The 25,991-nt window shown below is 53.1% G+C and overlaps 2 protein-coding genes across 6 annotated transcripts in view; both read left to right on the forward strand.

The window, feature by feature from the left end:
* The window catches only part of LOC309884430 (laminin subunit alpha-5-like), a gene marked incomplete at both ends in the record, with an annotated part of 52,285 nt that extends 42,510 nt beyond the window's left edge, over positions 1 to 9,775 (forward strand). Inside the window, 14 exons of the mRNA XM_082773384.1 lie at positions 481 to 596; positions 1,527 to 1,645; positions 1,832 to 1,922; positions 2,443 to 2,577; positions 3,027 to 3,089; positions 4,354 to 4,494; positions 4,885 to 5,022; positions 5,455 to 5,589; positions 6,417 to 6,551; positions 8,398 to 8,535; positions 8,709 to 8,761; positions 8,955 to 9,054; positions 9,546 to 9,598; positions 9,674 to 9,775. Coding sequence (XP_082629510.1) covers positions 481 to 596; positions 1,527 to 1,645; positions 1,832 to 1,922; positions 2,443 to 2,577; positions 3,027 to 3,089; positions 4,354 to 4,494; positions 4,885 to 5,022; positions 5,455 to 5,589; positions 6,417 to 6,551; positions 8,398 to 8,535; positions 8,709 to 8,761; positions 8,955 to 9,054; positions 9,546 to 9,598; positions 9,674 to 9,775 — 1,519 coding nt within the window. The remainder of the gene's footprint in view (positions 1 to 480; positions 597 to 1,526; positions 1,646 to 1,831; positions 1,923 to 2,442; positions 2,578 to 3,026; positions 3,090 to 4,353; positions 4,495 to 4,884; positions 5,023 to 5,454; positions 5,590 to 6,416; positions 6,552 to 8,397; positions 8,536 to 8,708; positions 8,762 to 8,954; positions 9,055 to 9,545; positions 9,599 to 9,673) is intronic.
* The window catches only part of LOC309884339 (laminin subunit alpha-5-like), a 32,419-nt gene continuing 15,403 nt past the window's right edge, over positions 8,976 to 25,991 (forward strand). For 2 of the 5 annotated variants that reach the window (XM_082773201.1, XM_082773203.1), the window contains exons 1-28: positions 8,976 to 9,054; positions 9,546 to 9,598; positions 9,994 to 10,099; positions 10,820 to 10,919; positions 11,192 to 11,348; positions 13,031 to 13,169; positions 15,976 to 16,118; positions 16,220 to 16,326; positions 16,851 to 17,004; positions 17,496 to 17,656; positions 18,230 to 18,338; positions 18,853 to 18,950; positions 19,446 to 19,647; positions 20,071 to 20,197; positions 20,398 to 20,537; positions 20,757 to 20,872; positions 21,151 to 21,362; positions 21,453 to 21,657; positions 21,879 to 22,023; positions 22,328 to 22,468; positions 22,843 to 23,004; positions 23,184 to 23,285; positions 23,369 to 23,452; positions 23,733 to 23,963; positions 24,494 to 24,607; positions 24,895 to 25,022; positions 25,248 to 25,328; positions 25,765 to 25,979. In XM_082773201.1, coding sequence (XP_082629327.1) covers positions 10,069 to 10,099; positions 10,820 to 10,919; positions 11,192 to 11,348; positions 13,031 to 13,169; positions 15,976 to 16,118; positions 16,220 to 16,326; positions 16,851 to 17,004; positions 17,496 to 17,656; positions 18,230 to 18,338; positions 18,853 to 18,950; positions 19,446 to 19,647; positions 20,071 to 20,197; positions 20,398 to 20,537; positions 20,757 to 20,872; positions 21,151 to 21,362; positions 21,453 to 21,657; positions 21,879 to 22,023; positions 22,328 to 22,468; positions 22,843 to 23,004; positions 23,184 to 23,285; positions 23,369 to 23,452; positions 23,733 to 23,963; positions 24,494 to 24,607; positions 24,895 to 25,022; positions 25,248 to 25,328; positions 25,765 to 25,979 — 3,604 coding nt within the window. In that variant the 5' untranslated portion in view covers positions 8,976 to 9,054; positions 9,546 to 9,598; positions 9,994 to 10,068. Of the gene's footprint in view, positions 9,055 to 9,545; positions 9,599 to 9,993; positions 10,100 to 10,819; positions 10,920 to 11,191; positions 11,349 to 13,030; positions 13,170 to 13,442; positions 13,573 to 15,975; positions 16,119 to 16,219; positions 16,327 to 16,850; positions 17,005 to 17,495; positions 17,657 to 18,229; positions 18,339 to 18,852; positions 18,951 to 19,445; positions 19,648 to 20,070; positions 20,198 to 20,397; positions 20,538 to 20,756; positions 20,873 to 21,150; positions 21,363 to 21,452; positions 21,658 to 21,878; positions 22,024 to 22,327; positions 22,469 to 22,842; positions 23,005 to 23,183; positions 23,286 to 23,368; positions 23,453 to 23,732; positions 23,964 to 24,493; positions 24,608 to 24,894; positions 25,023 to 25,247; positions 25,329 to 25,764; positions 25,980 to 25,991 lie in introns of those variants that run through there. The other 3 variants (XM_082773202.1, XM_082773204.1, XM_082773205.1) reach the window with 3 other exon arrangements.

Raw genomic sequence — 25,991 nt, forward strand, 5'->3', positions numbered from 1 at the left:
TGCTGTTAATGAATCAGTGCCGTGGTCGAGCAGGGATGAGATCTGTCGGTCAACCGTCAAGATTTCTTGCCCGGCGCCTCAGGAGCCGCCTGTTTACCCAGCACAGCCCTGCCCGTGCTGGCTGGGGAAGCAGGAGGTGCATTGCACGGGGAGCGTGGGCTGGCGTCTGCTAAAAGACTTCATTCACATTCCCCAGCCTTCCTCTCTGCAAGCACAGGTACACCTGGCCGAGCGGATGGGACGCGAGTGGCCCCATCCCTCTCTGCCTCCGCGCTCGTTTATTCCTTCCACACCAAAAAAAAAAAAAGGAAACTCAGAAGTAACAAAAATGCCTTAGAAGCCTTTTACCCAAAATATTTGCTTTACCAAAACGTTGCTCATTGGTCTGTCTGCCTGGTGACAGCTACGCACAGGGGGGCTCTGCGGCAGGTCCCTGTCGGTGCGCCAGGCTCAGCTGACCCTCGCTCCTCTCCCCCGCAGGCTGCAGTGTGACTGCCAGCACAACACCTGCGGCGGGTCCTGCGACCGCTGCTGCCCGGGCTTCAACCAGTTCCCGTGGAAGCCTGCCACTGCCGACAGCGCAAACGAATGCCAGCGTAAGTTGGAGCCGCGTTTTTCCTTCCTTTTCCCAGCTGTTCGCAGAGCACAGGTTGGCCACGCTTCCCCGGCCCCTCGGCGTTGCAGCGCAGCGAAGTCTTTCACCAAAATCATGTGGTTTGTGGTGTGTAGCACTGGGTGCAGCGTAGATGAGCAGTGCTGCTGAGAGAGTTTACACGACGGTTAATTTTGTTTAGTCGAGGCTCGCACAGGGAGGCCCGCAAGGTCTGTACGGGGCTTTGATTCTGCTCACGCTCCAGTTCCTCCTCCATATCCAAGGGTTCACACAGGCAAGTCTCGTTGCTCAATTCTGTCTCCAAGATGAATTGCATTTGGGTCTGTTTACATACAGGACATCTTTATTTGTCCAGAGAAACCTTTGGTAAACGCCGACACTGGAATTTATGCAGCACTGGGAATACAGAGCACAGCTACATTGCACGATCTCTTTTAAGTGCAGGGCAGCAAAGGACAGTTAGATCTTATTCTTGTGGGTTAGTAGAGACAGCAGGCTGAACTTTACAGCTCACCTCCATCCTGGGTGGGATAAAAGAAGCAAGAATGTTGCCCTCTAAGCCAGGCTACTTGAGGCCCCAAAGTTGGGTAATTTCTCTTTCTCGTCTCTACACGCCTGCACATATTTTTCTTCTGGTTTTGTGCCTGCCGTCATGTTTTTTTTTTGTGTATTTTTTTTTTTGGTTCATTTTTATACTAGACCTTGTGAAAGAGCTGTTTCTTCTGTGCTTTTGAACTGGAAGATCCCTGGAAGCTTGGGTGTTCCCCCAGATACATTCAAGCGAGTTTCCTCATGGAAATGTAACCCATTCGATATCAAACCCACAAGGAAGCGTTAATATCTTGAGATCCAGCTGGTGACAGAAGGACCTCCAAGGGCTGATGACTTGGCTAAAATCTCTCTGTATTTTCAGCTTGCAACTGCAATGGCCATGCCTATGACTGCTATTACGACCCTGAGGTGGATCGCCACAAAGCCAGCAAAAGTCGTGAAGACAGATACGAAGGGGGAGGTGTCTGCATTGACTGCCAGGTAGGCCTGAGGGGCTCTGGTGGAAAAAGATGTTGCAGATCCTTGTGTGTGTGTTTCTGCAGTCATTGCTGACACTCCCGAGTCACTCCCTCTGGGCCCTTGAGCTGTTAGTAAATTTGGCAGATGAGCATGAATCTTGTCCTGCAGGCAGAGGAACTGATGCCCGTGTAACCCCCTGTCTTTCAGCATCACACCACTGGCATTAACTGTGAGAGGTGCATCCCAGGATACTACCGCTCCCCTGACCACCCGATCGACTCTCCCTACATCTGCTATCGTGAGTGTGATTTCCTCCACAGGTTACAGACACCCTCCTGGACTTGGTGATGCTGGGGAGGGTGGTTTGGGAATTGGCATGAGAGATTTTTCTGGCGTAAGGAGTCCAGCACCATGAGAAGTGGGGCCACGTGGGCAGTTCCTGCTGCAGCTGGCATTGTCCATGGAAGCGTGTGTGCACACGCAGCCTGTACGTGTCTGCAGCACCCATGAAATCAGAAGTGGTGGTGTGTCCAAGGCTGGAGTGACCTAAAACTGTGTTGTCACCTCTGCTGTACCCCCACGGAAATCCAATCTTAGCTGCTGTCTCTGTGCCCTTTCAGCCAGTAGCTACAAACCACTGCTGGCTGTGCCTCTAAGCCAGACCCTCTCAAAATCACTCTTTTTATTTCTGGAAGGAATTTGTATCGGATGGTGGGGGCTCTTGCAGAGATTCTGTGTCGTAGCGATGCCCCTGCTGTGCTTGTGGCTGCCAAGGGTCTTGATCAGTGATGGCCACTGCTGCTTGTCCCTCCCTGCAGGCTGTAACTGCGAGTCTGACTTCACCGATGGCACCTGTGAGGACCTCACCGGCCGCTGTTACTGCAAGCCCAATTACACCGGGGAGCGCTGTGATGCCTGTGCCGAGGGATACCTCGACTTCCCCCACTGCTACCGTAAGTACAGCAAGGTCTTGGACCTCATGGACCCAGCGGGCACAGAAGTAGTCAAAGCTTTCTTTGTGGCTGCTCTTTAGAGGTCTTTCCTTCACACCACATTGGCAGTCCAGTCTCGGGAGTGGTTCCCACTGGTGTGGATGGAGCTGTGCTCGGCCTCAGTGGAGGCTGGAGCAGAGCAGAGCTGAACCCAGCTCCCTGTAGTCAGTGGGAACTTCCCATCTGTCTAGAGTCTGACTGCTGACTTCTGTGTTGGAGAGAGAAAGACATCCTTCCAGAGCCCGGCTCTGAAATGGCTGTAATTGTTTTTTATATAGCAGGATGTCTGCACTTTGTTACGTGTTTCACATTCAGCCTGTTGAGTTTTGGGACCCTCAACCCATTGCTGTTCTGACAGGGTTTCTTTGAGTGTGTGCGATGACCTGTGCGGTGTCTCTTTCTCCAAATAGCTGTTCCAGCTTTCGCTTACAACGATACCGGAGAACAAGTGCTCCCTGCGGGACAGATAATAAGTAAGCACTGCAATTTTCCTTGCTGCTTTGGCAATCACCGTGCTGTTATTACTGTTATACCTTGCTGCCTAATGTGAGATCAGGTCTTCAGCTTACTGGCCTTGTACGTTATAAGGGACAGCCCTGAAACAGAGTGGTTCTGAGAGAGGAGACAGCTGTAGGGGAAAGTAACTGTGGGTCCAGGCCAAGTGGGGATGTCCCCCTCTGTAAGGAACACCCTAAAACCATGGAGGGGCTGTGGCTGAGGTGGAACTTGAGCTGTGTTCTCCCAGATCTTAATCTTTGGGTTTTGGGACACAGCTGTACCTGTGCCACACCTGCATTTTCTGCATTCTCCGTGTGGTGGAAGGCACAGTGGGTCCACGCTGACAGCCCTGCTGCACAAAGCCACAAGTGCACAAACTCCTGGGAAGCATCCACAGGCGGCTGCTCGCTCTGTGTTGCTTCCTGTGTTGTTTTCAGTGTTCACCTATGCCCTCATCCACACTCCCCTCCAACTCCCTCCTCTCTGATGATCGCCCGTCTCAGTTGATCTCATCCTTTGTCTTTACTTTGTTTCTTTTCCCACCGAGTCCTCCTTTGTCTCATGCTCCCCAGCGTGCTAGAGATAACCTTTTCCTTCCTTCTGATATTTTAAACTCTATATCTTCCAGGCAGGTTTTTCTTTCCTGAGCTGGAACTTCTCACTTCCCTTCCCATTTCCCTGCCTCCCCCTTCCTCTGGTTCTTGGATGATTTCTGCACTTCCCTCCCCAGCCCGTCCCCCTGTGCTACTGCAGAAGGCAGGGTTGGCTGAGGGCCTCAGCGCTGCTGGCCCAGGGCACCAGCCTGCCCTGACAGCGAGAAGGGCTCAGATGCAGCTGAGCACAGAGTGGCCAGAGAAGAAGCCCAAACCCCACCCTGGTTAGCTGAAGTTTGGGTATTCATGCACAGCTCTTGGGCAGTGCTGCACCAAATCAGCCTCCTGGGTTTGTTTAGTCATTGTTTGCCTGCCCTGTGCATTGCCCTGTTGCAGGCCAGCACCTTGCACCTTGCGTGATGCCGATGTTTCCAAATCACCCTGTGACCCCCTGAGCCAGCCGTGCTGGTCGGCTGAGCAGGCTTTGGTTAAAAGATTTGCATCTGATAGGAACGTTATTAGGGGGCAAACCTAAGTTAGGGGGCAAGCCTAAGCTGTCACCTCTCACTGCAACCCCTTCCCTGACTTCTGGGGCACAGAGTTCAGCCGACAGCACAGTGTTGTTGCTCGTTGTGTCCCCCTGCAGACTGTGATTGCTACGCCGGTGGGACAGAAGGCAACGCCTGTCGCAAGGACCCTCGGGTGGGGATGTGCGTGTGCAAACCCAACTTCCAGGGGACACACTGCGACCAGTGCGCTCCAGGCCACTATGGACCCAGCTGCCAGCGTGAGTGACTCCGGGTTAGCTGCCTCGAGCCTCCCCCTGCTGGCCTCCCTCCCGGGGAGAAGCATGCCTCTCCCCATCCTCGGGTTGTGCTGGGGAGGAGGAATTCTCCAGCCCTACTTCCAAGTGACAAATTCCCAGGGCTTTCGCTGGTATTTTCCACCCAGCCCTAACCCTCCAGTGTCCATCCAGCCTCGGGGTGCTCTTGAGAAATTCCGTAGGGATGTGAGCTATGGGCTGGGCATGTTAACTGTCAGCCGTGTCCCCTGTGGTGTGTCCAGTGACTGCATTTCCACCCCAGAAGAACGGGCAGCTTGGTTCCTTTCCTAGGAAGAAAAACCGCTTAATTAACTAGTAACTGCTTAATTAACTAGTGTCCTTGTTGCTTTCCAGCCTGCCAGTGCTCCGGCCCCGGTCAGTACGATGGCACCTGTGACAGCGAGACAGGACAGTGTCTGTGTCGAACGGGATTTGAAGGGCACTCGTGCGATCAGTGCGCTCCCGGCTACTTCAACTACCCGCTGTGCCAGCGTGAGTATCCGTCCCTCCAGGGGCCTGGGGGGCGTGCGTGTCTCTGCTCTGCAAATGGGTCAGAGTGCATCAGGTCTGAAAAACTGTCTGAAGACAGTCTCTGCCCTGCTTACAGATACTTTACTGGGAAAAAAGATAGTAAGAAGTGAGCACAAATAGTGGCAGTCAGGGTGACAGCAGCAGTCTGCCTCTGCCAACTTTAGGGTAGATGTTACAGCAAAGTCAGCCTGCAGGTAGGGTTTTGAAGGAATACCAGAAGTGGTGTTGTGGGCATTTTGGAGAATGTGCAAAAATTTGCAGAGATAACAGTTTGAACGCTTAGGGCAGCACCTACATGCCCATTTGAGAGCCCCATAAAAAGCCCCATTTTATCATGAGCTTTGTCCTGTACTCCCAGAGCAGAGCAGAGCAGACATTTTCTCTCTCTTGCAGTGTGCGGCTGCAGCGCTGTCGGGACGCTGCCGGGAGGCTGCGACTCCTCTGGGAGGTGTTTCTGCAGGCCTGAGTTTGCCGGGCCGAGGTGTGAGCAGTGCAGCGCTGGGCACCACTCCTACCCCCACTGCTACGGTAAGAGCACGGCGTTGAGGTGAAGAGGGGGGGATGTCCACGTGTCAGAGTGCTGCCCTGAAAGGCACGGGGTGGTTTTTCTCCCCAAAACACCTCTCAGTAGAGGAACAAGCTGGCTCCGTGTTGGCAAGGCAGCTGAAAGGCATACGAGGTTTCCTCATGGCAGAGTGAGGTGATGTGTAGCTGAACGCAGAGGAGAGAAGCCATCCTGGCTCCCTGCTCAGCACCCATCAGCCGTGCATGTCGCATGAGCGTGCCTCAAATTCTTGTTATTCACGTGGGATGTTTTGGTGAGGGTTAGCACTCAGTTCCTGCTGGCCTGTCACCTTCCAAAAAACACGCTTTTTCTCAGATGTTGGTGCTTCCCAAAATGAAAACCCATGTGATTTGCACAATGAATTTGGCAAGCTTATTCTGGAGGTTATGGATCGTGCCAAAGCCTGGAGGACAAAGCTTTTTTTTTTATCAGTCACGCTTCCTTATCCCAACCCGTCTGTGACCTGGTGTCTCAGCTCCTGCCTTTTTGTCTCTCATTGGTGCATTAATCTACTAAACTGCTGAGGAACATTGAATTGGCTGTAAAAACCTCTCAGGGGCATTTTCCTGGTATGGCTATGTTTTTAAATTAAAGTATTCCCCATCTCTCTGGAGAATTAAGAAAATTCATTTCTGATGGAAGTATTCCCCGTCTCTCTGGGGAATTAAGAAATTAATTCATTTCTGATGGAAATAGCTACTTCCTGTGGGACTGAACAGCAATTCAGAGCAGCAGTGGTTGGCCACAGCTCGTGTGTTCCCTCAGACTACCGAGAGTCTTGCTCTTGCAGCCTGTTCCTGTGATTCCCGAGGTGCGGTGGACAACAACTGCAGCCCAGCTGGCCAGTGCCGATGCCAGGCGAATTTTGCAGGGCACACCTGCAGCCAGTGCGCCCTGGGCTTCTACGGCTACCCCAGCTGCACACGTGAGTAGCCACCCTTGGGAGAGGATCCTAGGGGAGGAGCTGCTGCTGTTGTTATTGAAATGGTTTTCTTGTCCGTAATCCATGGCTAAGGGTTATACACGAATACAGCTGGCTCTTGCAGCAGGGATCAGTTTTCCTGTGTACGGTTCACCTGGCTATCCACCTGACAGGTGTGCTTTATAATGGGCAAATATTGCTAAGGAGTGCTTCCCAGAGGCTGTGCAGTTTTGGCTCCCCCAGTTCATTCATAGTCACTAACAGCAGAAGCTTGGGTCTGCCTGCTTGGTTTGGAGATACAGCCCGGTCTGGATATATGGCCTCTGTACCAGTGAGGTCTGAAGAAGCAGACCTACAGAGTTTGAACTGGGGAGCAGCTGTGGGTCAGATTTTCTCTCTGGAAGAAGTGTGTGCAGATGAACATAAAACTTGCTGAGTTGCATCTGTCTGTCCTGGGGTCTGAGAAGGCTGATGTTTTCCCAGCAGTCTCAAACCACGTGTTCAGATTACATTTTGGTGCCATGAGACGTTCAGACGTGGCTCACAGGACACAATTAGGCTCTTCAGGGCTTGCTCCACCCTAGTTCATGCCAATGCACAGCAACTGTGCTGAAACCAGCTGGAGTACAGTTGCACAACAGGCTGAACAACGCAGATCAGGATTTGGGGTTTCAAGTCAGCCTCAAATTCAAGGTGGCATGGTGAGAGCCTCACAGCAGATTCCCTGGGTGCTGCATCATTCCTGCTGGTGCCAGGGCTGAGCGATGCCTGTGGCAGGTGCCTGCAGCCCCAGGAATTCTGGATAGCCTTCTGCAGCTCTGGGCAGTGTCCTCTATCCCTCCCCGTCGGCAGTCCGGCTGGAAGCCAGATGTACTCTTATGTCTCCCGGCAAGAATTTACTGCTCATTAAAAAATAATCTGTGATACAGTTTCCCTGAAGCAACAAAAGAGCATCATCACCCTCTTGCACCATACTAAATGTGGATGCCTGAGCCACGGCCAGCTGGCAGAGCACTCCTAGCAAATGCTGATGCCGGCAGTATGCCTTTGAAGAGGCTGGAGACATGGATGAAATGGTCTCGCAGGAATTCAGTAGTCTTTTTTTTTTTTAATATCCTACAGCAATATCCAGATAGCAGAGCTGTAGAGGAGTCACGGCAAGGAAAGAGGAGAAGAACATGTTTTTGTTTGTTTGTTTTTTAATCTGTAGCTTAATTAACAGTGTTTTGCTGTGCCAGTCCAAGGCGTCAGCTTAAAACCTCCCCCCTTGACATCAGAGCAGGGATTTGAGGAGCTCCCAAGAGCTGCCCGACAGCTTGCTGACCTTTCATGCGATAGGGCCGCAGGATCTCTCCGTGCACTCGCAGCAGGCAGGTTGGGTTATACAGGAAGCTGCAGAGCCACTGCCCTGCCTTGCCCTCAGCTGCTGGCAGTGCCACGGCTGTGTCTGGTGCTGCAGACCTGCTGCCTGTCCTCAACAGCCCCAGGGCAGACACTGATGGCTGAACGCTGCTCTTAGGAGCCTAGGCTTCTGTAGGGTCTGATCTTTCACTGGTTGCTGACCTTTTGGGGGTGAGATCATGCAGTCCCCTTTTCTTTAACCAGAACTCCTCCCAGCACCGAAATAACACCTCACTATAGATGAAAGGCTGTGATAAAAATGTGAAAAGCATTGTTTTTCTTACCTTTTTTTAAAACTAAATCAAAGAACGAGTCTGTTATTTATAACCTGTGCTTTTGACTGCTTGGGTGAAGGTCAGGCAGACAAAAGAGGCTGCTGGTGGGAAGCCTTGAAGGCAGGAGCCTTTGTGCCCTGCAGGCCCAGCAGTTGCTTTCTCCTCTTTTGCAGCTTGTCAGTGCTCCAGGGAGGGCTCTCTGCACAGCACGTGTGACCAGGAAACAGGGCAGTGCAGCTGCCGGCCCAAAGTGACGGGACTGCGCTGCGATAGCTGCGTGCCGGGCGCCTATGGATTTCCACACTGTGAAGGTAGCCCCCTTCTCCTCCCTGGGGCAGGGATTCTGCTCTGGGACGTGGTGTGGTGCTGGGAAATGGGCATGTCGCTCCCCAGCAGCTGCGTCAGGAAGAAATAACCACCTCGAGGAGCAGCCAGGGTGTGAGCTGTCTCTTTATCAATCCCTCCTTGTGCCTCTCTTTTCTAGTGGGTTCCTGTAACCCTGCGGGGTTGGTGACTGCAGATCCCTCACTGGCCCTGGTGAGTACCAAACGAACCTGCCAGCAGCTCGGGTCATTTTTTCGCTTGATCCCCTTTTTCTCACTTTGGGATGAATCCTTCCTTAAGCACAGTGCTCAAAACAGCCATTGTCCACTCAAGGGTAGCAGACACCACGCCCAGCCACTGTACTGCGAGTTCTCACCTGCTCCTTTCTCCTCCTCCCTTTCTCCAGGGCTCCTGTGCATGTCGGGCGTACGTTGAAGGCCCAGCTTGTGACAGATGCAAGCCCTTGTACTGGAACCTGACCCCGGAGAATCCCTACGGCTGCACGAGTAAGGAAATGGCCTCAAAAAGCCCCTTCCGTGCTGTAATGGTGCAAGACCCACACCTAAGCCTGTGGGGATCATCACTGCTGGATAGATGTGATACCTTTCCTTCCTTTTTCCCAGTGAGACACAGGTCAAAGGTAGAGGTGTCTGGGGAGGGGGAGAGGTTAGAGCCCAAATCTTTCTGCTTGGTACAGAACGCAGGGCTCGTGCAGTGAGTTGTGCCACTCTCAGCCCTCCCTGCAGACATTGCACACTTAGGTTTTCATGGCCTGCTGTGCAGAAAAGTTGAGTGTCTTCCACAGCTGTGTCTGCAACAGTAACTGCCCCAAAATGACAAGGGAGCCCTTGTGCAGCGCTACCCCCTGCTCGCCCAGTTCCCAGCTCCTCTTGTCCTAGTCGGTGTCCTCTGATGTGCTGGGGACTGTCACCCGTCAGGCTTCTCCTCAGGTGCTGATTGCTTTTCTTGGCTTTCTTGTTCATCTCCCCCTCTCCAGGCTGCAAGTGTGATACCAAGGGCACCATCAGCGGAATCGCAGAGTGCCAGCAGGTGAGTTTGCTCCTCTCTGCCTCTGGGCACCTCCCAGTCTGTGCTGTGCTGGGAACGTTTTGTCTCTGTCTCCAGCAGCTGCTGCTGGAGAAGCCTGTCCTGACGCTGAGCTCTCAAAGGTTGCACCACAATCTGTGCTTGCATGAGAACATAGGATTAAGACCTGTCATAAATTAGGCACCTAAATATTTCTGTGTCTGGCCCAGGATGCCTGGTTTTTTGTTTGCCTGCATTTTTGGGTAATTGCACTTATCTGGCCCACCCACGCACAGGAAGCATGAAACTCAAAATGCTCCTCCAGTATCCCAGACGAGGACCCAAATAGCTGAGGGATGGCTCAGCCATGACAAGCAGCGGGAGGGAACAAGCTCTTCTTTCTGCCTGCTCTCTCCTAGGGCGACGGGCAGTGTTTCTGCAAACCAAACACCTGTGGCCAGTTCTGCTCAACGTGCAAGGACGGCTACTTCAGCATGGAGAATGCAAATTACTTTGGCTGCCAAGGTGAGTCCCCTTCTGGTGTGTCAGGTGAAGGGGGGAGGGCACAAAAGCTGGCCCTAAAACATGTGTCTGCACATAACCCCTTGACTGGTGGCCTCGGAGGAAAGGAGCAGGGCATGTCCCACCTCCTGCTTTGGAACAAACCATGGTCCAGAGCAGGTGTTGGATCTTGCTGTGTATCTGGAGACCCAACTGGGTAGATGCTAGTGGACAAAGGACAAATGTCCATCACGCTGGGGAACGAAAGGCCAGGAAGGCACCTCTGGGTGCTGCTTGCCTCAGAAACTGGTGTGCTGAAACCATCGCTCGCGTCCTTGCAGCTGCACCCCATCTTCCTCCTGCCGGGAGCAGGTGGACGTGGGGTTGGCTGCTCTCCATGGTGCCCATGGGAAGAGAGGAAGGAGGAGATCCGGCCGCTGTCGGCTGGCCCCACACGGTCCCGGAAGGGCTGGGAAGAGGGAGCGAGGCTGCTGCTGGCGGCAGGGCTGCGGCACCCGGCCGTGAGGGTTTGCAGACCTTGTTACTCCCGCAGCCGTCTGGAAATAGCTCGGCGCTGAGGTGGAAGAGGAGCTGGTCCAAGTGGGGCCGGGGCCAATATGAAAACGGATACAATGGAATAAAAATAGTGGCCCCAGCCTCCCCACCCGCTGGGGCGCGCCTTTGATTAGGGACCAGGAGCTCGTTAGCACGGGGGGAATGTAAACAGGCGCTTCCTGCCCACAGGCTGCCGCTGCGACGTTGGCGGGTCCCTGGGGCCATCCTGCGAGGAGCGGAGCGGAGCCTGTCGCTGCCGTCAGAGCACACGCGGCCCCACCTGCGCTCAGTAAGCTGCTAGCACCTCAGGGTGCCCGGCCTCTCGTTCGCTGTCTCGGAGCTGGTGGCCTCTGCCACCACTGGGATGGGGACCTGACCCTCCGGGCTGCTGCCACATCAGCCGCGTGCATGGTAGAGCTGTCCTCCTGCCCGCAGGGGTGGCATGCAGAAGGGTCCGTCACTAACATCTAACACCTCAAAAGGCTCAAGGGAACGTTGGTGAGCGGGTCAGGAGCCTTTCCTTCCAGATAACTAGGTAACGGTGCTCCTTCTCTTCCGCAGACCTGCCCGGGACCATTATTTCCCTGACCTTCACCACCTGAAATTTGAGCTGGAGGAAGGGACCACGCCAGCCGGCCGGGCCGTGCGCTTCGGCTACAACCCCCTGGAGTTTGAGGGGTTCAGCTGGCGAGGATACGCCCAGATGTCCTCCATCCAGGTACGCCTGCTGCCTCCGGCCCAGCCCAGCTCCCACTGCGGAGGATGTGGCTGGTATGGAGAGCTGATGTGCTTTTGGCACACATCTTTTACCCCAAGTGCTTCTCAAACCCCCAAAGTCACATGACAGCCAACATAAACAGCACAGGGAATATATATAGCCTGTTTGTGCAGATATTTCCTGTAGTGCTAGGGACAGCATAGACTGATGAGGGGAAAGATCCTAAATTGGGAGTCCCCTGACATCCTAATCCGGTTAGATAAAGGTGGTAGCTTGGTGATTACTTACAGGGATGTCTGTAAACACTGTATCTGGGTTTCCTTGTGGCTATTTCATCTGACTCTGCTCTTTCCTGCATCTCTCTGCATAACCTTCTCTCCCTTTTCCAAAAATAAATTAGATCCCTCTTTGCTGCCATGTCTGGCTTGGATCTCTTGTTACTGGTCTGCCTCTGCTCTTGCTGATAGATGGTTTGCCATAATGATGGTTTACACTAACCGGGAGTTGTCTGAGCCCCACAGATGAAGCTATTTCATCTGTTGACCCTTCTTTTATTTTTTTTTTTCCTTGGGTGGATTCTTCTTCTGCATGGCACGTGCAGAAGCATCACCTGTGTGCGTGTTTGGGGATGGGGTGCAGGGCAGTGATTCTCTGACAGTCTTGTCCCATGTAAGATGTTCCTTATTCTGGTGCATTTACTTTCAGTTTTCTTGGCTTTTTACATGCTTAAGTGAAATAACAGAGGGGACAAAAATGAGCCATTTCCCGTTGAATTTGTACATGAGAGCTAGGCAACAAACTGCTGTAGGCTGCCTTGAGAAAACCCTAGCCTTAAGGTTTAAGTATGAAGCTCATGCTCAAGCTCGTGGCTTTGTTTTACATCCAGCGTTGGCAATGAGATAGAAATAGGCCTTGGCAGAAGGTCAAGCTCATGGCTTTCTGCTGGCAGGTCTCTCCTGTAGTTTGCTCTTTGCAAGGTCCTTCCAGTTTGCTCTCCAGTGGGGAGAAGGTGTGTCACTGGAGCTTCAGGGAGTCTCCCCAGGCATAGCCCCTGCTTTGCTCTTTAGGCAGAAGGGTATTTAAGCAGGTGCTTAGATCTCTTTAAAATGAGTAGGATGAAGCATCTACTTAGCTGGTACCTTCCCAAACAGTGTCCAGACAGGCGGAGGGCTGACACGTCCCTCAGTGGCACATTCCCTTGGCACCACTAGTTCGTAGCGCTGCGGGTTTCTGGGGATGAGGCACCAGCTCCATTTGTAGCCTTCTCTGTAGGCATCTGGGCAGAGACCTGTAAGCACAGGAGCTTCAGTGTTTGGTCCCTGCCAGCTGGTTATGTCACAAAGCCCAGAAGCAACACACAGATAAGAAAAACAACTTCTTAAAACCTCTCCTCTGGCACGGCGCGTGCCCCAGGATAGCCGAATGACCCCGCTGTGCCAGAGAATCTTCCCCGTGGGGTTGGAGCCTCTCCACCCAACTCCTGAAAGCAGTTTGTTCCCTCCGTGGGTGGCCCTGGAAGGGACAGCGTGGCGAGGCAGGGCCGATGTGCTTGTCTTCTCCTTGCGCTGTGGCATGTCGCTTTGGGAGCAGTGAGCCGAGCGGCTGCGCTTAGGCTGGTGGCTGTCGGCGGTGGAGGTAATTGAAGGTGTGCTCTGCTTCTCTCCCCTTTCTCTCTCCACCAGCCCAAGGTAGTGGTGACCCTCAATGTGACTTCCCCCGACCTCTTCCGCCTCGTCTTCCGCTACGTCAGCCGGGGGCCCGCCAGTGTGGAAGGGAGGGTCTCGGTCGTTGAGGAAGGAAAGTTTAATGTTTGTGACAACTGTAAGTGCATTTTTCGCTTCTAGCCTAACTCAGAGCATCCCACACTGCGACACTACTCCTCCGCCCCTTCTCCTGTCCCAGGTGTGCCCATCCCAAGCGTCCCCATCCCAGACGGCCGGCCAGTGCTGTGCCCTGGGGTAGCAAGGGAGGGGGAAGCGAGGCAGGCAGGCAGGCAGGCAGGCAGGCGGGTCAGGCTCTCCCGCAGCGTGGGTGAGCGGCCAGGAGCTGGCCTCCCAGTGACGTGTGCCCCATGTGCTTTTTTGCTTTTTGCAGAATAAAATCAGAGTCACTGTAGACGTGAAGGAGGCAGAGCTCTATCTGTTCCATGTCATCCTGAGGTATATTAATTCAGGAGGGGCCACTGTGTATGGCAAAATTACAGCTTATCAGCCACGAAGGAGAGGTAAGGATCCCAGACTGCCCTGCTCCCCTGCACCATCGCCACCTCCTCCCCATCCCAGGCAACCTTCTGCATCATCCTTTCCAGAAGACACTTCCATACGGCTTTATCCCATTAGTCCTGCCTTTCCAATTCAGGCTGATTTCAGCCTGCAGCCCCCCTTATTTAACAAAGCAGTGGCAGGCTGGTCCCAGTCCTGGGGCTGTGCATTGAGGACTGTTGTCAGCCAGGCTGTTGTTGGGTAAGGCTGCTGTACAGCTAGGTGCAGTCTCTCCAGCAAGGGTCAGAATCGCCTCAGTGCCCCAGGCAGAACTGAGCTGAGTTTCCAAATGCTGGGCCAAATGCTGGGAGTTGGATCCAAACTTTGGCTGCAGGACATGGTTTTATTTCAGAGATGCCCTCATGTGGCAGGCCTGTCCTTGCCTTGTGCTTCTCTCAAGCCAGGCTGCTGGCTTTGTAGAGTGCAAGCTTTGGAAGTGACTTGGAATTGCGTGTGTTATAAAGGCAATGCACTCAGGTAGTTAGTTTCTTGCCAAGACATGAGCTGCTGGAGGGGAAGACGAGACACCAAAAGATGGCTGAACAAGCCTAGAGACCTGGGAATCGATTATTCTGGGAATCAGTGTGAGCAAGATGGCACGGGGACAGAGCTGAAGCCATGCAAGTGCCTTAGGACACAGCTGGCTGATTATTTTTACCACTCTAACAACTCTGCGTTGACATTGTCCTGCTGTACAACGCTGTTGAGATCAGCTAACTAATGTATCAGTGTGAAGTTCTGTCGTCTGTCTTAAATTGACATAGAAGATGTTTTGCCTTTGATATCATATGCAAGGTTTGAAATGCCAAGATATTATTTTTCTACCTTTTCTTGAGGGAAAAAAAAAAAAGCTGTTTATTTTTATAGCCATACTACACAGCAGAAAGCCCAGAGAAGCATGAGCCACACTCATGCTTCAGGATCTGACCAAAGGTCTGGAAGTATTTAATCTTTTCTATCCAGCAGCAGAGCTCATTTGCCTTATGATGGGTTTCCCTCTTTGCTCAAAGGCAACACTTGATTTTTGTAGTGTTGAAGGCAAACTGCCTGACCAATACAGCAGCAATGATATCTAGGGGGGCAGCTTCCTTGGTAGGCCAAACTGGCTCCAGAAACACTGCCTGGGTAGAATGGGCTTCTGATGGTAAAGGACAAGTGACTTGGAAAGAAACTGAAAGGACAGATTGAACCATTCTCTCTCTCCCTGCGTGAAGAAGATAAGTGAGAAGACGTGGCTTGCAAACAGGGAAGCCTTTTCCAGGTATATAATCTACTGACCAATTTGTCCTGCCCCGCCTCCACAACCCCTCTCAGTTTGAGTTGTGCATCCAGTCAAAGGGATGTCACACTGCAGCTGCTCAGGAAATCTGCCCCGTTGCCTGTTGAGGGAAATGTCTTCGTTCCTTGCGTCCTCACCTTTGCTTCCCATCTGAGAAAGTGAGGGCTTGGCCTCAGCTGGTGCCAGGCGTGTTGCAGACCTAGCACACAGGAGAAGAGACTGCCTTACCCCAGCAGCAGCACAAGTCCTTGCTATAGCTTCTGACCCTCTGCACTATGCCTTGATGCCCGTGTACCATACTAGGGTTGTCAGTGTGACATTCTCCACTTCTTCATCTCATCTGCTCCCCTGGCAGCCACACTCAGTGAATCCTTCTTAATCGTGTGCTTCAAAACCCTCCTGAGACTGTAAACAGGCAGGCAGTCTGCTCCTAGGTGCTGTTTTCGTTTTTGCATCCAAAGTTAACGAATTCAAAGGTTAGAGAAATGTGTCAGCTGAGCCATGGAGCTGTTCAACTGCAGCAGGATCAGGACTAAAATCTCTTCTGTCCTGTCAGTTAAAATCAATGTCTAAATCTCAAGCACAGAGAGTTTATTGCTGGCAAGAAAGGAGCACAGACTGAGGGGCTGAGAGTTTGCCAGAAGGCAGGTATCTTGCCCATGGAGCTGGGGTGAGAATACCCCTAAGGAAAAGTGTACCTGGGCAATTCTTTTTGTCTGTCTCAGAATAAACTCTTCACAGAGGACTTCCTTCTCTAGCAGCCAAACTGCTCTTTGGGATGCAGTACTCTGTGCTTTGCAGTCCAGGGAGGCAGAGCACACTGTGAGAGCCGTGGATTATCATCAAGGATTGCAGAGATCATTTTTTTTCTCCCATTAAGCTACTGAGTAGATTTAGAGTGGATGCCTCTGTTACGGGTTGGTGTGGGGTTGTGGTGCCTCTGCTACAGCAGCACCAAAAGAGCAGGAGCCCAGGACTCCCTGCTGCATTACAGAGCCGCTCCCCTCAGCATACCCTCTGATTTGCAGCCCCAGGCTTCCCATCTCCTCCCCGATGCCTTCACAGCCTCTTGTCCCTCCCACTCCAGGTACAGAGCAGACCAAGCAGATTGTCTTTGCACCCAGCACAGAGCCAGCCTTTGTCACCGTCCCCCAGAACAGCTTTGGGGAGCCATTCGTACTCAACCCCAACACCTGGTCTCTGGTTGTTGAAGCAGAGGGTGTGCTGCTGGTAAGGGCCAGTCCCTGCACTCCGTCCACCACGGGGAGCTTCAGCAGCTCCCCGGGGGCAGGTGTCCCAAATAGAACTAACTCTCCTATTTCTCCTCCTAGGACTATCTGGTTTTGCTGCCCAGCTCATACTATGAAGCTCCAATCCTGCAGCTAAAGGTCACGGAGCCATGTACATACCAGCCAGCCCCAGAACAAGCTACCCAGAAGTAAGAGTCCCCACGTCTTTGTGCTGTGTGAGATCTACTCTCTGGCTCCTCTTGGCATGAGGTCAAGAAATACACACAGTCCACGTTCTGTGAGGGCCTGAATGCAGTAAAACTGCTTTGTGGAGTACTTGCCATGGTTGATAACATCTTGCCGTGATTGATAAGACCATAGCCCCTTTGCTATGCTGGAATGTGTTCCCAGTGCCCAGGACCTCTCTGTCCATGTTGGCAGGAAGGCTGCTTGGATTCTGGACATTAGTTGTCCCCTCCGCTAGTTGCAGTGATCATCAGTATAAAGAACATTGCAAGGGGAGAAGCTTTTTGTTGTTACTGCCCTTGGTGGCCCTATAATACACCCTGTCTTGCTCCACACTACCCCGAGGTGCTCCTTTGGGCGCTGGAGCCCTCATGTTGAACTAAAGCCTTCTTCAGACCTGGCTGGGATCCTGTCACACGGGTGCTCTTGACTCTTACAACTTTGATCTAACAGCAGTACTTCCCAAATTCTTTCTCAATGCTTTTAGCTGCCTCTTGTATAAGTACCTGTCTGTGGACGGCTTCCCTGCTGTGTCCGGGGTGGACGCGGTGTGCAGGCTGGATAACCGCTTACCCAGAGCGTGTCCCACAGAGCAGCTCACGCTTTTCCACCCCTGGATGGCGACATGCAGCGGCAACGATGTGAGTAGCACTTCTGTTCCACTCCTTGCACACGTACTGTGGTCACTTCGTCCCCTCAGTCTCTCCTTGTACCCCCAGAGTGTTCTCTGAGAGACTACAGCTTGCAGGTAGCAGAGTGATGATACTCTGCAGCCCAAAGAACACAGAAAGACAAACCTCAAGGTGTAAATCTGGAACAAATCTCTCTGAGCAAACAAGCAGCACGTGCCTTTGAATATGGGTTATCCTGTCCTGATTCACTGAGCAGTAACTGCTCCACAGGGGCAGAGGGAGATCGATTTGAGGAGTAAAGCTTTGAACACCTTTGGAATCAGGATCACTTGAAATACCACAAATGAGTGCTGGGACATATCTCCTCCCACGAGAGGTGCAAACTCCAGCTTGTGCATGGGCTGTGCAGAGGAGGCTGGTTTGCAGCACAGGCACCCTGCATGCACTCGCTATGGGGCGTGGGACGGGAGACCCCCTTCAATTGTCTCTCTGTCCTCCAGGTGGAAGTCCAGTTGTCGCTGCCTATTGCTCAGCCCGGACAATACGTGCTGCTGGTGGAGTACGCCAACACCAACGCTTTGCAGACAGTCGGTGTTGCTGTCAGCTCGCCACACCTGGCCATGCAGCAGGGCACCTTCACCTTCTACCCATGTGTCTACAGGTATGGGCAGCTCTGAGACAAAGGTTTCAATCTTCCTGTGACATGGTGAGGACAGACTCCCTCAGTCGAGCTTTTTCTGCTTTATCACATAAACAAAGAATGCTGCAGCTTTGTGTATCTAAGCTGTGTACCTCCAAACTCAGCCTAGCTGGACACAGTTTTAGTGACTGGCTGTCCCTAGGAACTACATGGTACCCCTGGAATACTACCTGTGCCGATGGAGTCCTATAGTACCTCTGCCAAGAGATGTATTGCTCCCCTTTACAGCTGGGTACGTTGTTAGGGGCCCCGATTTAGGGAACAGCCTACAGTGGGTTTATTGGAGCTGATGGTGCAGGTCAAACCCTGTCCCTTACAACAGAAGTGTCTGATTTCAGACTGCAACCTTTGCAATAGGAAACAAATGTCTGGGCTGTCCTTGGGAAACTTCACTCTTATGACTTGCCAGAAAAGGCATCAAAAAAGATTTACAGGGACTTTGTGTAAATGCCTTCAGGACATATAGCTGGCAAGACAAGAAATAGATTGTGACCCTGCTCAAGGCTGGCCTCAAAATCTGTGTTTGTCTCCCAGTTTCCTTTGTCGAGGGATTGCTGTAGATTCCCAGAGCCGCTTGGCAACTTTTGAACTTACCTCGGAGGCCACAATTCGGTTCATCGCTGATCTGGCTGACTTCTTCCTGGTAAGGCTCCCTGCGAGGGCAGCTCTGTTTGCAGGTTGCAAGGAGGAGAGGCAGGAGCAGCACCTAGTCCGTGGAAGGGCTTTCTGCTCCTAACTGGGCTGGATACTAGATCTCCATCCAAGTCATGAGCAGTCCAAGGTGGAGAGTGTGCTCAGCAGTGTTGTGAAATAGATCATGAGATGTGGGTTTGGGAGAAGATGGTCAGAAGAAGCTGCCCTTTGCAGAGGAAGCTCTGAGCAATGTGGCAGTGCCTCTTCCCATTTTACCTGGAGGCGTTCTTGTGGTTGCTTAGCTGAGGATAGAAGAAGCCATAAATATATGGAGCTCCTAAACACCTTAGGGCTTGTACCAGGGAAGGAGGGGCAGTAAGCAGGGGTGCAGCCTGCTGTGCATTAGCCAACATGTCTGATGAGGGGGGTATTCAGTATGCTGATGTGGACTCCAAAGCTGCTGTGGAGTCACGGTGGCAAAGGCTGTTGTGTAACCAAGCGTCTCTCCTTCTCATGCCCTACAGCACAAGGTGTACCTTGTACCCGCTGCACAGTTCACCATGGAATTTGTTGAGCCAAAGGTGCATTGCATCAGCGTCCATGGCACGTTCTCATCCAACAGGTAACAGAATCCCTCGGGATTTTAGTGTGAATGTGGCTGTTCTCAAAAGCCCTCTTAAATTCTTACCACTGGAGAAAGAAGTCTCTGGTGTAGGAGGCTGCAGTGAAGCTCCTCACCCATGGCCACCAAGCAGGCAGTGATGGAGTAAGGACTGGAAGTCAAGCAGCTGCTCCTTTCCCTAAACTCCACGTTGCCTCCTGGGGCAGATCCTCAGCTGTCGTCATGAACAGGCTTTCCTGTGCTTGCTCATATACAACAAGGGACACTCAATGTATCCAAATTCTTAACACTGCTCTGAATAAATAATTGCAGAGGGATTAGCCTTTGCAAGATTTCTGTCCTTCCTGCTGAACCTGTGTCCCAGAGCCTTAGGTCCCAGTAGAAAGCTCTCCCTCAGCAGCTGTCCTTCATAATCCTAAAGGTGTTATAGGGTGTGCTTATCCTGCCAGGATCACCAAAGCCTCTCTCCTAACATCCCATCTTCTTCTTTTGCAGCAGTTCCTGCATTCCCTCAAGGTTTATGAAGCTCTCCCAGTCAATCATTTTGGAGGGGGGGCAGGCTCTGCCCATTGCCTCTGATGTTCCCCTGGCTCAGGCAGTCCACGTGGTTCCAGCCGGGGTCCCGCTGGAGCCTGCACCTCGGCCTCCCACAGCTGTGGACCCCGCTGCAAAACTCATCCTCCTGCAACAGCCCCAGGTAGCAGCATGAGCATGGGGTGGGCTTTTGTGGTGGTGCTGTAACACTGGACAGCTGGGGCATGGAACAGTTTTCATTCTTTATTCGGTAGCTTTAACAATTTAGCAGTTAGTCTTTTCAGAATTTAATCAGGACTTTAAACTTGTCCCTGAACCTGTAATTCCTGTGGGCTCTCCTGTCTTACCTCCCTCCTGCCCTGCTTGTTTTTTTGGACTCCCAGTTGTGCAGGTGGTACTGTTAGAAAGGGGAGTGAGGAGGAAAGGGAGGCTGATTCACCAAATGTCTGACTGTTACCTGACAGTTGCGCAGTAGGAGCACAAGTCTGTGCAATAATAAATGAAAAACAAGCAGGCGTAAGTGCGGGCATCAGATTTAATTTTATTTATTTATTTATTGTCTCTCTGTTCTCGTGTTTGGGGCCAGGATGCTGTTGTGTTCAACAGCCGGATTCAGAACCTGGGACGCTACGCCTTCATCCTGCACTACTACCAGCCCAACCACCCCACCTTCCCTGTGGAAGTGTTAATCAACGGGGGGCGCATCTGGCAAGGTGAGATGAGCAGAGCCCTGGGGAAAGCTATTGATAGGCAGCAGCTCTATAAGAGGGGCCCCAGAAAGTTTTCTTGCTAGAGAATAACTGGGTTCTCTGAGGAATGTAAGCATGAAGATTGACTCAGCTCTTTCAGACTGGGAGGGTGTGGTGGGGTCTGCAAGGGAAACATGAGACCAAGAGGTTTGTTGTTTTTTCAGGTCAGACCAATGCGACCTTCTGTCCCCATGGCTATGGGTGCCGGAGCCTGGTAGTTTCTGAGGACCAGATTATCCTGGACGTTACTGATAATGATCTGACTGTGGTAGTTCGAGTGCCAGAGGGCAAGCAGCTGTGGTTGGTGAGTCTCACTCTGGGAAGCTCCTTGGCATGCTGGACCAGGCTCCAGCAGGGCTTGGGGATTTTTGCATCTGTGTCACCATAAGAATGTTTCCCACCATCCTCAGTTTCTGAACTACCTCCGAAAGTTGCAATCTCCAGTGCTAGTGGCGTACAATTGAGGGCAGGATTCACATCTGTCCAGCTCAGCTCAGCCTCACCCATCTTGTCCTTGCTGCAGGATTACATCCTTGTGGTGCCAGAAGACAGCTACAGCTCTCAGTACCTGCAGGAGGAACCCTTGGACAAGTCCTATGACTTCATCAGCAGCTGTGGCATTAACAGCTTCTACATCAAGTGAGACCTTTGGGTGGCTGCTCTGCTGTACGAGGGCTGCATGCTCCACAGAAAGCAACAGCCTTTTCCTTTTGCAGGCACTGTGCGTGGCAGGGGAGGGCTCTGGTTAATGCTTTTCTTATCTACTGACCAAACCCATGGGTGTTTGGGGGATCTCAGTGTCACAGGGCTCTCCATCCCACCAGTTCGGTGTCTCTGTGGGACATCCTGATGGATTTTGGGGTGGTGGGAAGGTTGGGAGGGCATGCCACAGTGACTCCTCCTGCCTTCCCCTGCAGTCCCAGCACATCGTCGAGGTTTTGCCGCGACTCCGCCATCTCCCTGTCCCTCTTCTACAACAACGGGGCGCAGCCCTGCCAGTGCCATGAGGCTGGGGCACGGGGCAGCCAGTGTGAGCCCTTTGGTGGGCAGTGTCCCTGCAAGTCCAACGTCATCGGGCGAGAGTGCTCCCGCTGCGCCACCGGCTACTGGGGCTTCCCCAACTGCAGGCGTAAGTTGTCCTGTCTCCTGCTCTGGCCGTTTTGCCTTTGGCTGCCTGGGTCTTGCCCTCATAAACACAGCTTCTTTCTGCCTCTTCCAGCCTGTGACTGTGGGACACGTCTCTGTGACGAAGTGACGGGGCAATGCATCTGCCCTCCGCACACCCTGAAGCCGGAATGCGTTGTCTGTGAGCCCCAGACCTTTGGCTGCCACCCCCTCATCGGGTGCGAGGACTGCAATTGCTCTCGGCCGGGTGTGCAGGAGCTGACAGAGCCAGGCTGCGATGTGGACAGCGGGCAGTGCAGGTGAGGAAGCTCTGTCCCTGCCCAGGGCACACCTGGCAGCTTCTCCAGTCCCCGGGGCAGTAACTGGACCTGTTGGCAGGCTGCAGGGAGGAAACAGGCAGGATGGGGAAGTCCTTGTCAGCACTGCGTCCCTGCCAGCTCGGATGCTGCTCTAAAAATCCAACTGATCCTCACACAGCAGCGTGTGAGGTTTCTAATGCTGCATCTTGTGTCCTGTGCAGGTGCAAGCCCAATGTCATAGGGCGTCAGTGCGACCTCTGTGCCCCTGGCTACTACCACTACCCCAACTGCCAGCGCTGCGACTGCCACCCAGCTGGCACGGAAGCGAGCACGTGCGATCCGGTCACAGGGCAGTGTCACTGCAAGGTCAGTCCTCCAGCACTTCCACGTGGTGCGTTTCTGCTCGGCTCGAGTCTCCTTGCTCTGGCAAAATGTTCAGCACTGGGGGCTACGGGTGTCTGGTGGGCCAAGAGGGAGCCGGACTCAAGGAGTAGTTTGTTCAGAACACCCTGAAAGGCTTCTTTTCCCTATTTTTCTTGGCTGCAAGGGCTCACTTATCAGGCAGTTGCTGGGGAGCCAGGCAGTCTGTACCACTCATACAGCCGTCTCTGTCTTCTGTTAAGGCCTAGGAAGGAGCTGCTGACGCAGTTGAGCTTTGTTTGTCTTCCAGGAAAATGTGGAGGGCCCGAGGTGTGACCAGTGCCGCCTGGGGACATTTTCTTTGGACGCCAGTAACCCCAAGGGTTGCACCAAGTGTTTCTGCTTCGGTGCAACCGATCGCTGCCGCAGTGCTGAGAAGTACCGAGCCGAGGTAAGGGAGCTGATGAGTTGTGTTCCCATCTGCCTGGCTCTCTGCTGCCTCGGGGTCTCCATCCCACACTGAGCTTAACCCTCTGGAGGATAGGCTGTGAGGAAGGTTATTTGTCATCCTGTGCCCATCTCCCACTTTCAGCCCTTTTTTCTGGTCCCTGGGGCCTCGTAGGGTGGAAAGCATAGCAGGTTTGTGCCACGTGGGGCTGATGCTCAGCTTCCCAGTGGCTTCATCAAGATGCATGGGAGGTTGTGACCCTCTTGGCATCCTTTCAGCTGTACTGGAAAGCGTCAGCGCCCAAATACATTCTGTAGCTCCACCAGGCCACAGTGAGGGCTCTCTGGAAAACACATATGGTTGTTCTTTCCCTGCAGTTCATCGACATGAACGGGTGGCTCTTGCTGAGCAGTGACCGCCAGGAAGTGCCAACATCCCTGAGCCTGCAGGAGCAGCTCCTCCGCGCTGATCTCAAGAACCTCCCAGATGCCTATCAGGAGCTCTACTGGGTTGCGCCCAGCTCCTACCTCGGGGACCGGGTAAGAACACAGCGAGAGCAGGACCAGCAGCCACACACATCCCCGACAACATCAACGTGCATGCCAGCAGCGTGCCCACAAGCGTGCAGGCACGGCTCACGCATGATTGAGCACGGACAGCTCTGATTCAGGTCCTGGTTTGGACTTGCAGCAACGTATGTGATCCGTCTCTCCCTCAGGTTTCCTCCTACGGTGGGCACCTGCGCTACGAGCTCCACTCCGACCCCCGGAGGGGCGACGTTTTCATTCCGATGGAGTCCCGCCCCGACGTGATCCTGAAGGTGCAGCCCGAGAAATTCTCTGGTGACTCTTGCTACCGTGAGCGGGATGAGGTGGTGACTGACACTTTCCTTGCTGTTCCCAGGGAAATCAGATGAGCATCATGTTTCTGGAAAGCTCCTACCCATCCCCAGGGGGAGTACATGAAGGTCAGCTGCAGCTGGTGGAGGTGAGTTTGTGCACACGTGTGCACCATGTTGTGTTCAGATGCTACTGAAAGGACAAGACTAGCATGTAGGCAGAAGGGAGGATTGTTTAGCTCAGTTTTTTTATTGCTGCCTGTTGCAGCAGAACTGGCTGTGAAAATCCAGGAACTGTTTTACCTGTGCAAAGGGGAGACATCCCAACAGCAGGGAAGTGAAGGTTAGGCTGGATGTCTAAGCGCCTGGGACAAAATACAGGCTTATGTTTTCTGCCAGTAATGTCAGGTCTTCGTCTTCTCCCACTAGGGTAACTTCAGGCACACGGAGACGCACAACCCTGTGTCTAGAGAGGAGCTCATGATGGTGCTGGCAAACCTGGAGCAGCTGCAAATACGGGCACTCTTCTCCCAACTCTCCTCATCTGTGTCCCTGCGCCGTGTGGTCCTGGAGATCGCAACGGATACAGCTACAGGCATCCAAGCCAGCAACGTGGAGTTGTGCTTTTGCCCAGCTAACTACCAGGGAGACTCCTGCCAGGTAGGGGCAAAAGGGCACATGCAATTCCAGGCAGAGAGTAGTTGAGCAGCCACCATTTGGGGCCTCAGACACCCATCGTGCTTGGTGCAGGTGGCAGTCCGTGGGGCTTGGATTGTTGACCCCTGAGGGCTTTAGTTTTAATCGCAGCTCAGTTTGTGTCTGAGGAAGGAAAAACATCTCTCAAGCTCATCCGCACCAGCCTGCTCACAGCTTCCCTTCCACCACAGCACAGCACACTGGGGAGACATGAATTAGCTGCATCTGGCCTCTTGGAAAAGGCAGGATGGGGAAATTGTTCAGGTGTTGAAGACCAAAATCAAGTTCTAGCAGTATCTTGGAGTAGGTCCTCCTGCCTGCGCAATTATCTCTTACTGATGAGGAACGGAAAAGAGCTGCATGGAAAAAATCTTTGTTTGCTTTTAATCTCTTCTCTATCTATACAGCCCTGTGGAAATTCTGTCATGGAAACTAAATCAGTCTCTGCTTTGTCAGGCTGTTTTTCATGTCTCTGTCTTCTCCTCTCTCCTCAGGAATGTGCTCCAGGTTACTACAGGGACACCAAGGGACTATTTTTGGGAAAATGCATCCCATGTCATTGCAACGGCCACTCAGATCAGTGCCTGCCAGGGTCTGGGATATGCCTTGTAAGTAAACAGTGCACCAGCATGGTATTTTGGGCTTGGAAGAGCTGTAGTGTGTGATTAAAAAAGCTCTTCACATGCAAACTGCGTCAGTGGGACCGTGCTTGAATCACAGCATTAGCTGCACGTGCTATTTCAGGGGTGGTCCCACTCAGGGTCAGCCTCAGGTGAAAAACAGTTTTAGGAAAGAGGAAGGACCAAAGCATCCAGATATCTGGTGGGGAATTGTCTGTGCGAGCCACTGTTTCCTGCTGTCAGTGCTGAGCCCGCAGCCTGCCTTGTCCTTGCAGAACTGCCAGCACAACACAGAGGGAGACCACTGCGAGCAGTGCAAGGACGGCTACGTGGGCAGCCACTCTGCTGAAGGGTCCCTGCAGTGTGTTGGATGTCCGTGTCCTCTCTCCGTTGCCTCCAACAAGTGAGCACCCTTGTGTGGAATTGCCCGTTTCTCCCCTCATTTAACTGCTGGGAACCAGAGTGGCCCACGTCAGGGCACTGGTTTGGTGCTGGGGCGTGAGCCTTGTCCGTGGCCCCAAACCCACTCTCCTGCCCGAGGTCCCAGCAGTCCACACCAAGTAACTGACCCCCTGGCACCACGTCAGTGAGGTGCCTGCACCTTCCCGTTCACCCCTTGTCGTTGCAGTTTTGCTGTCGGTTGTGTCCGCAAGGGCTCCAACATGCAGTGCCTCTGCAAGCCGGGCTACGCGGGACCCAACTGTGAGCGGTAAGGGTGATGGCAACCGCGTTTCTGGGGCCACAGCCACGCTAATCCCATGCTGTGGCAGAACAAAAGCTGTTCTAGTAGAAACTGCAGAGGGAACAGTGGCCTTGCCCCCAGTGTGATTTGCTCTGGCAGGAATCCTTTCTGTCCCTTTCAGCCTGCAGATACCCCATGGCTGTCTTTACTGCTGATAAATTGCATTACTGGGGCTGCATTGCTTAGCTGGGCTTTGCCTTAACTTGCAGCCTGTGATAAAGGCACCTTTCTGGGGTATCCTAAGGGAAAACACAAAGTGCTTTGAGATCCCAGGGCTGCATCACTTGCAAGTGTTGGATGCCCTCACTGTTATAATTGCTCAAGACTGATGTGTGGTGCCAGCAAGAGCTCTGAGGATCCCCGCGGTGCCCTGGCTGTGTTTGAACTTGCTGTGTTTCTCCAGGTGTGCCCCAGGATACTACGGCAATCCCTTGGTGATTGGCAGTTCGTGCCAGCCCTGCGACTGCAGCAGGAACACGGATCCCAACATGCTCTTCAGCAGCTGCGACTCCCTGACGGGTGCCTGCACGGGGTGCATGCACCACACAGCCGGTGCACGGTGCGAGGTCTGCGCCCCTGGCTTCTATGGGGATGCCGTGACAGCCAAGAACTGCACGCGTGAGTGGGGCA

This window comes from Aythya marila, assembly GCF_965140915.1.
Source record: "Aythya marila genome assembly, chromosome: 16".
NCBI classification, from domain to species: Eukaryota; Metazoa; Chordata; class Aves; order Anseriformes; family Anatidae; genus Aythya; species Aythya marila.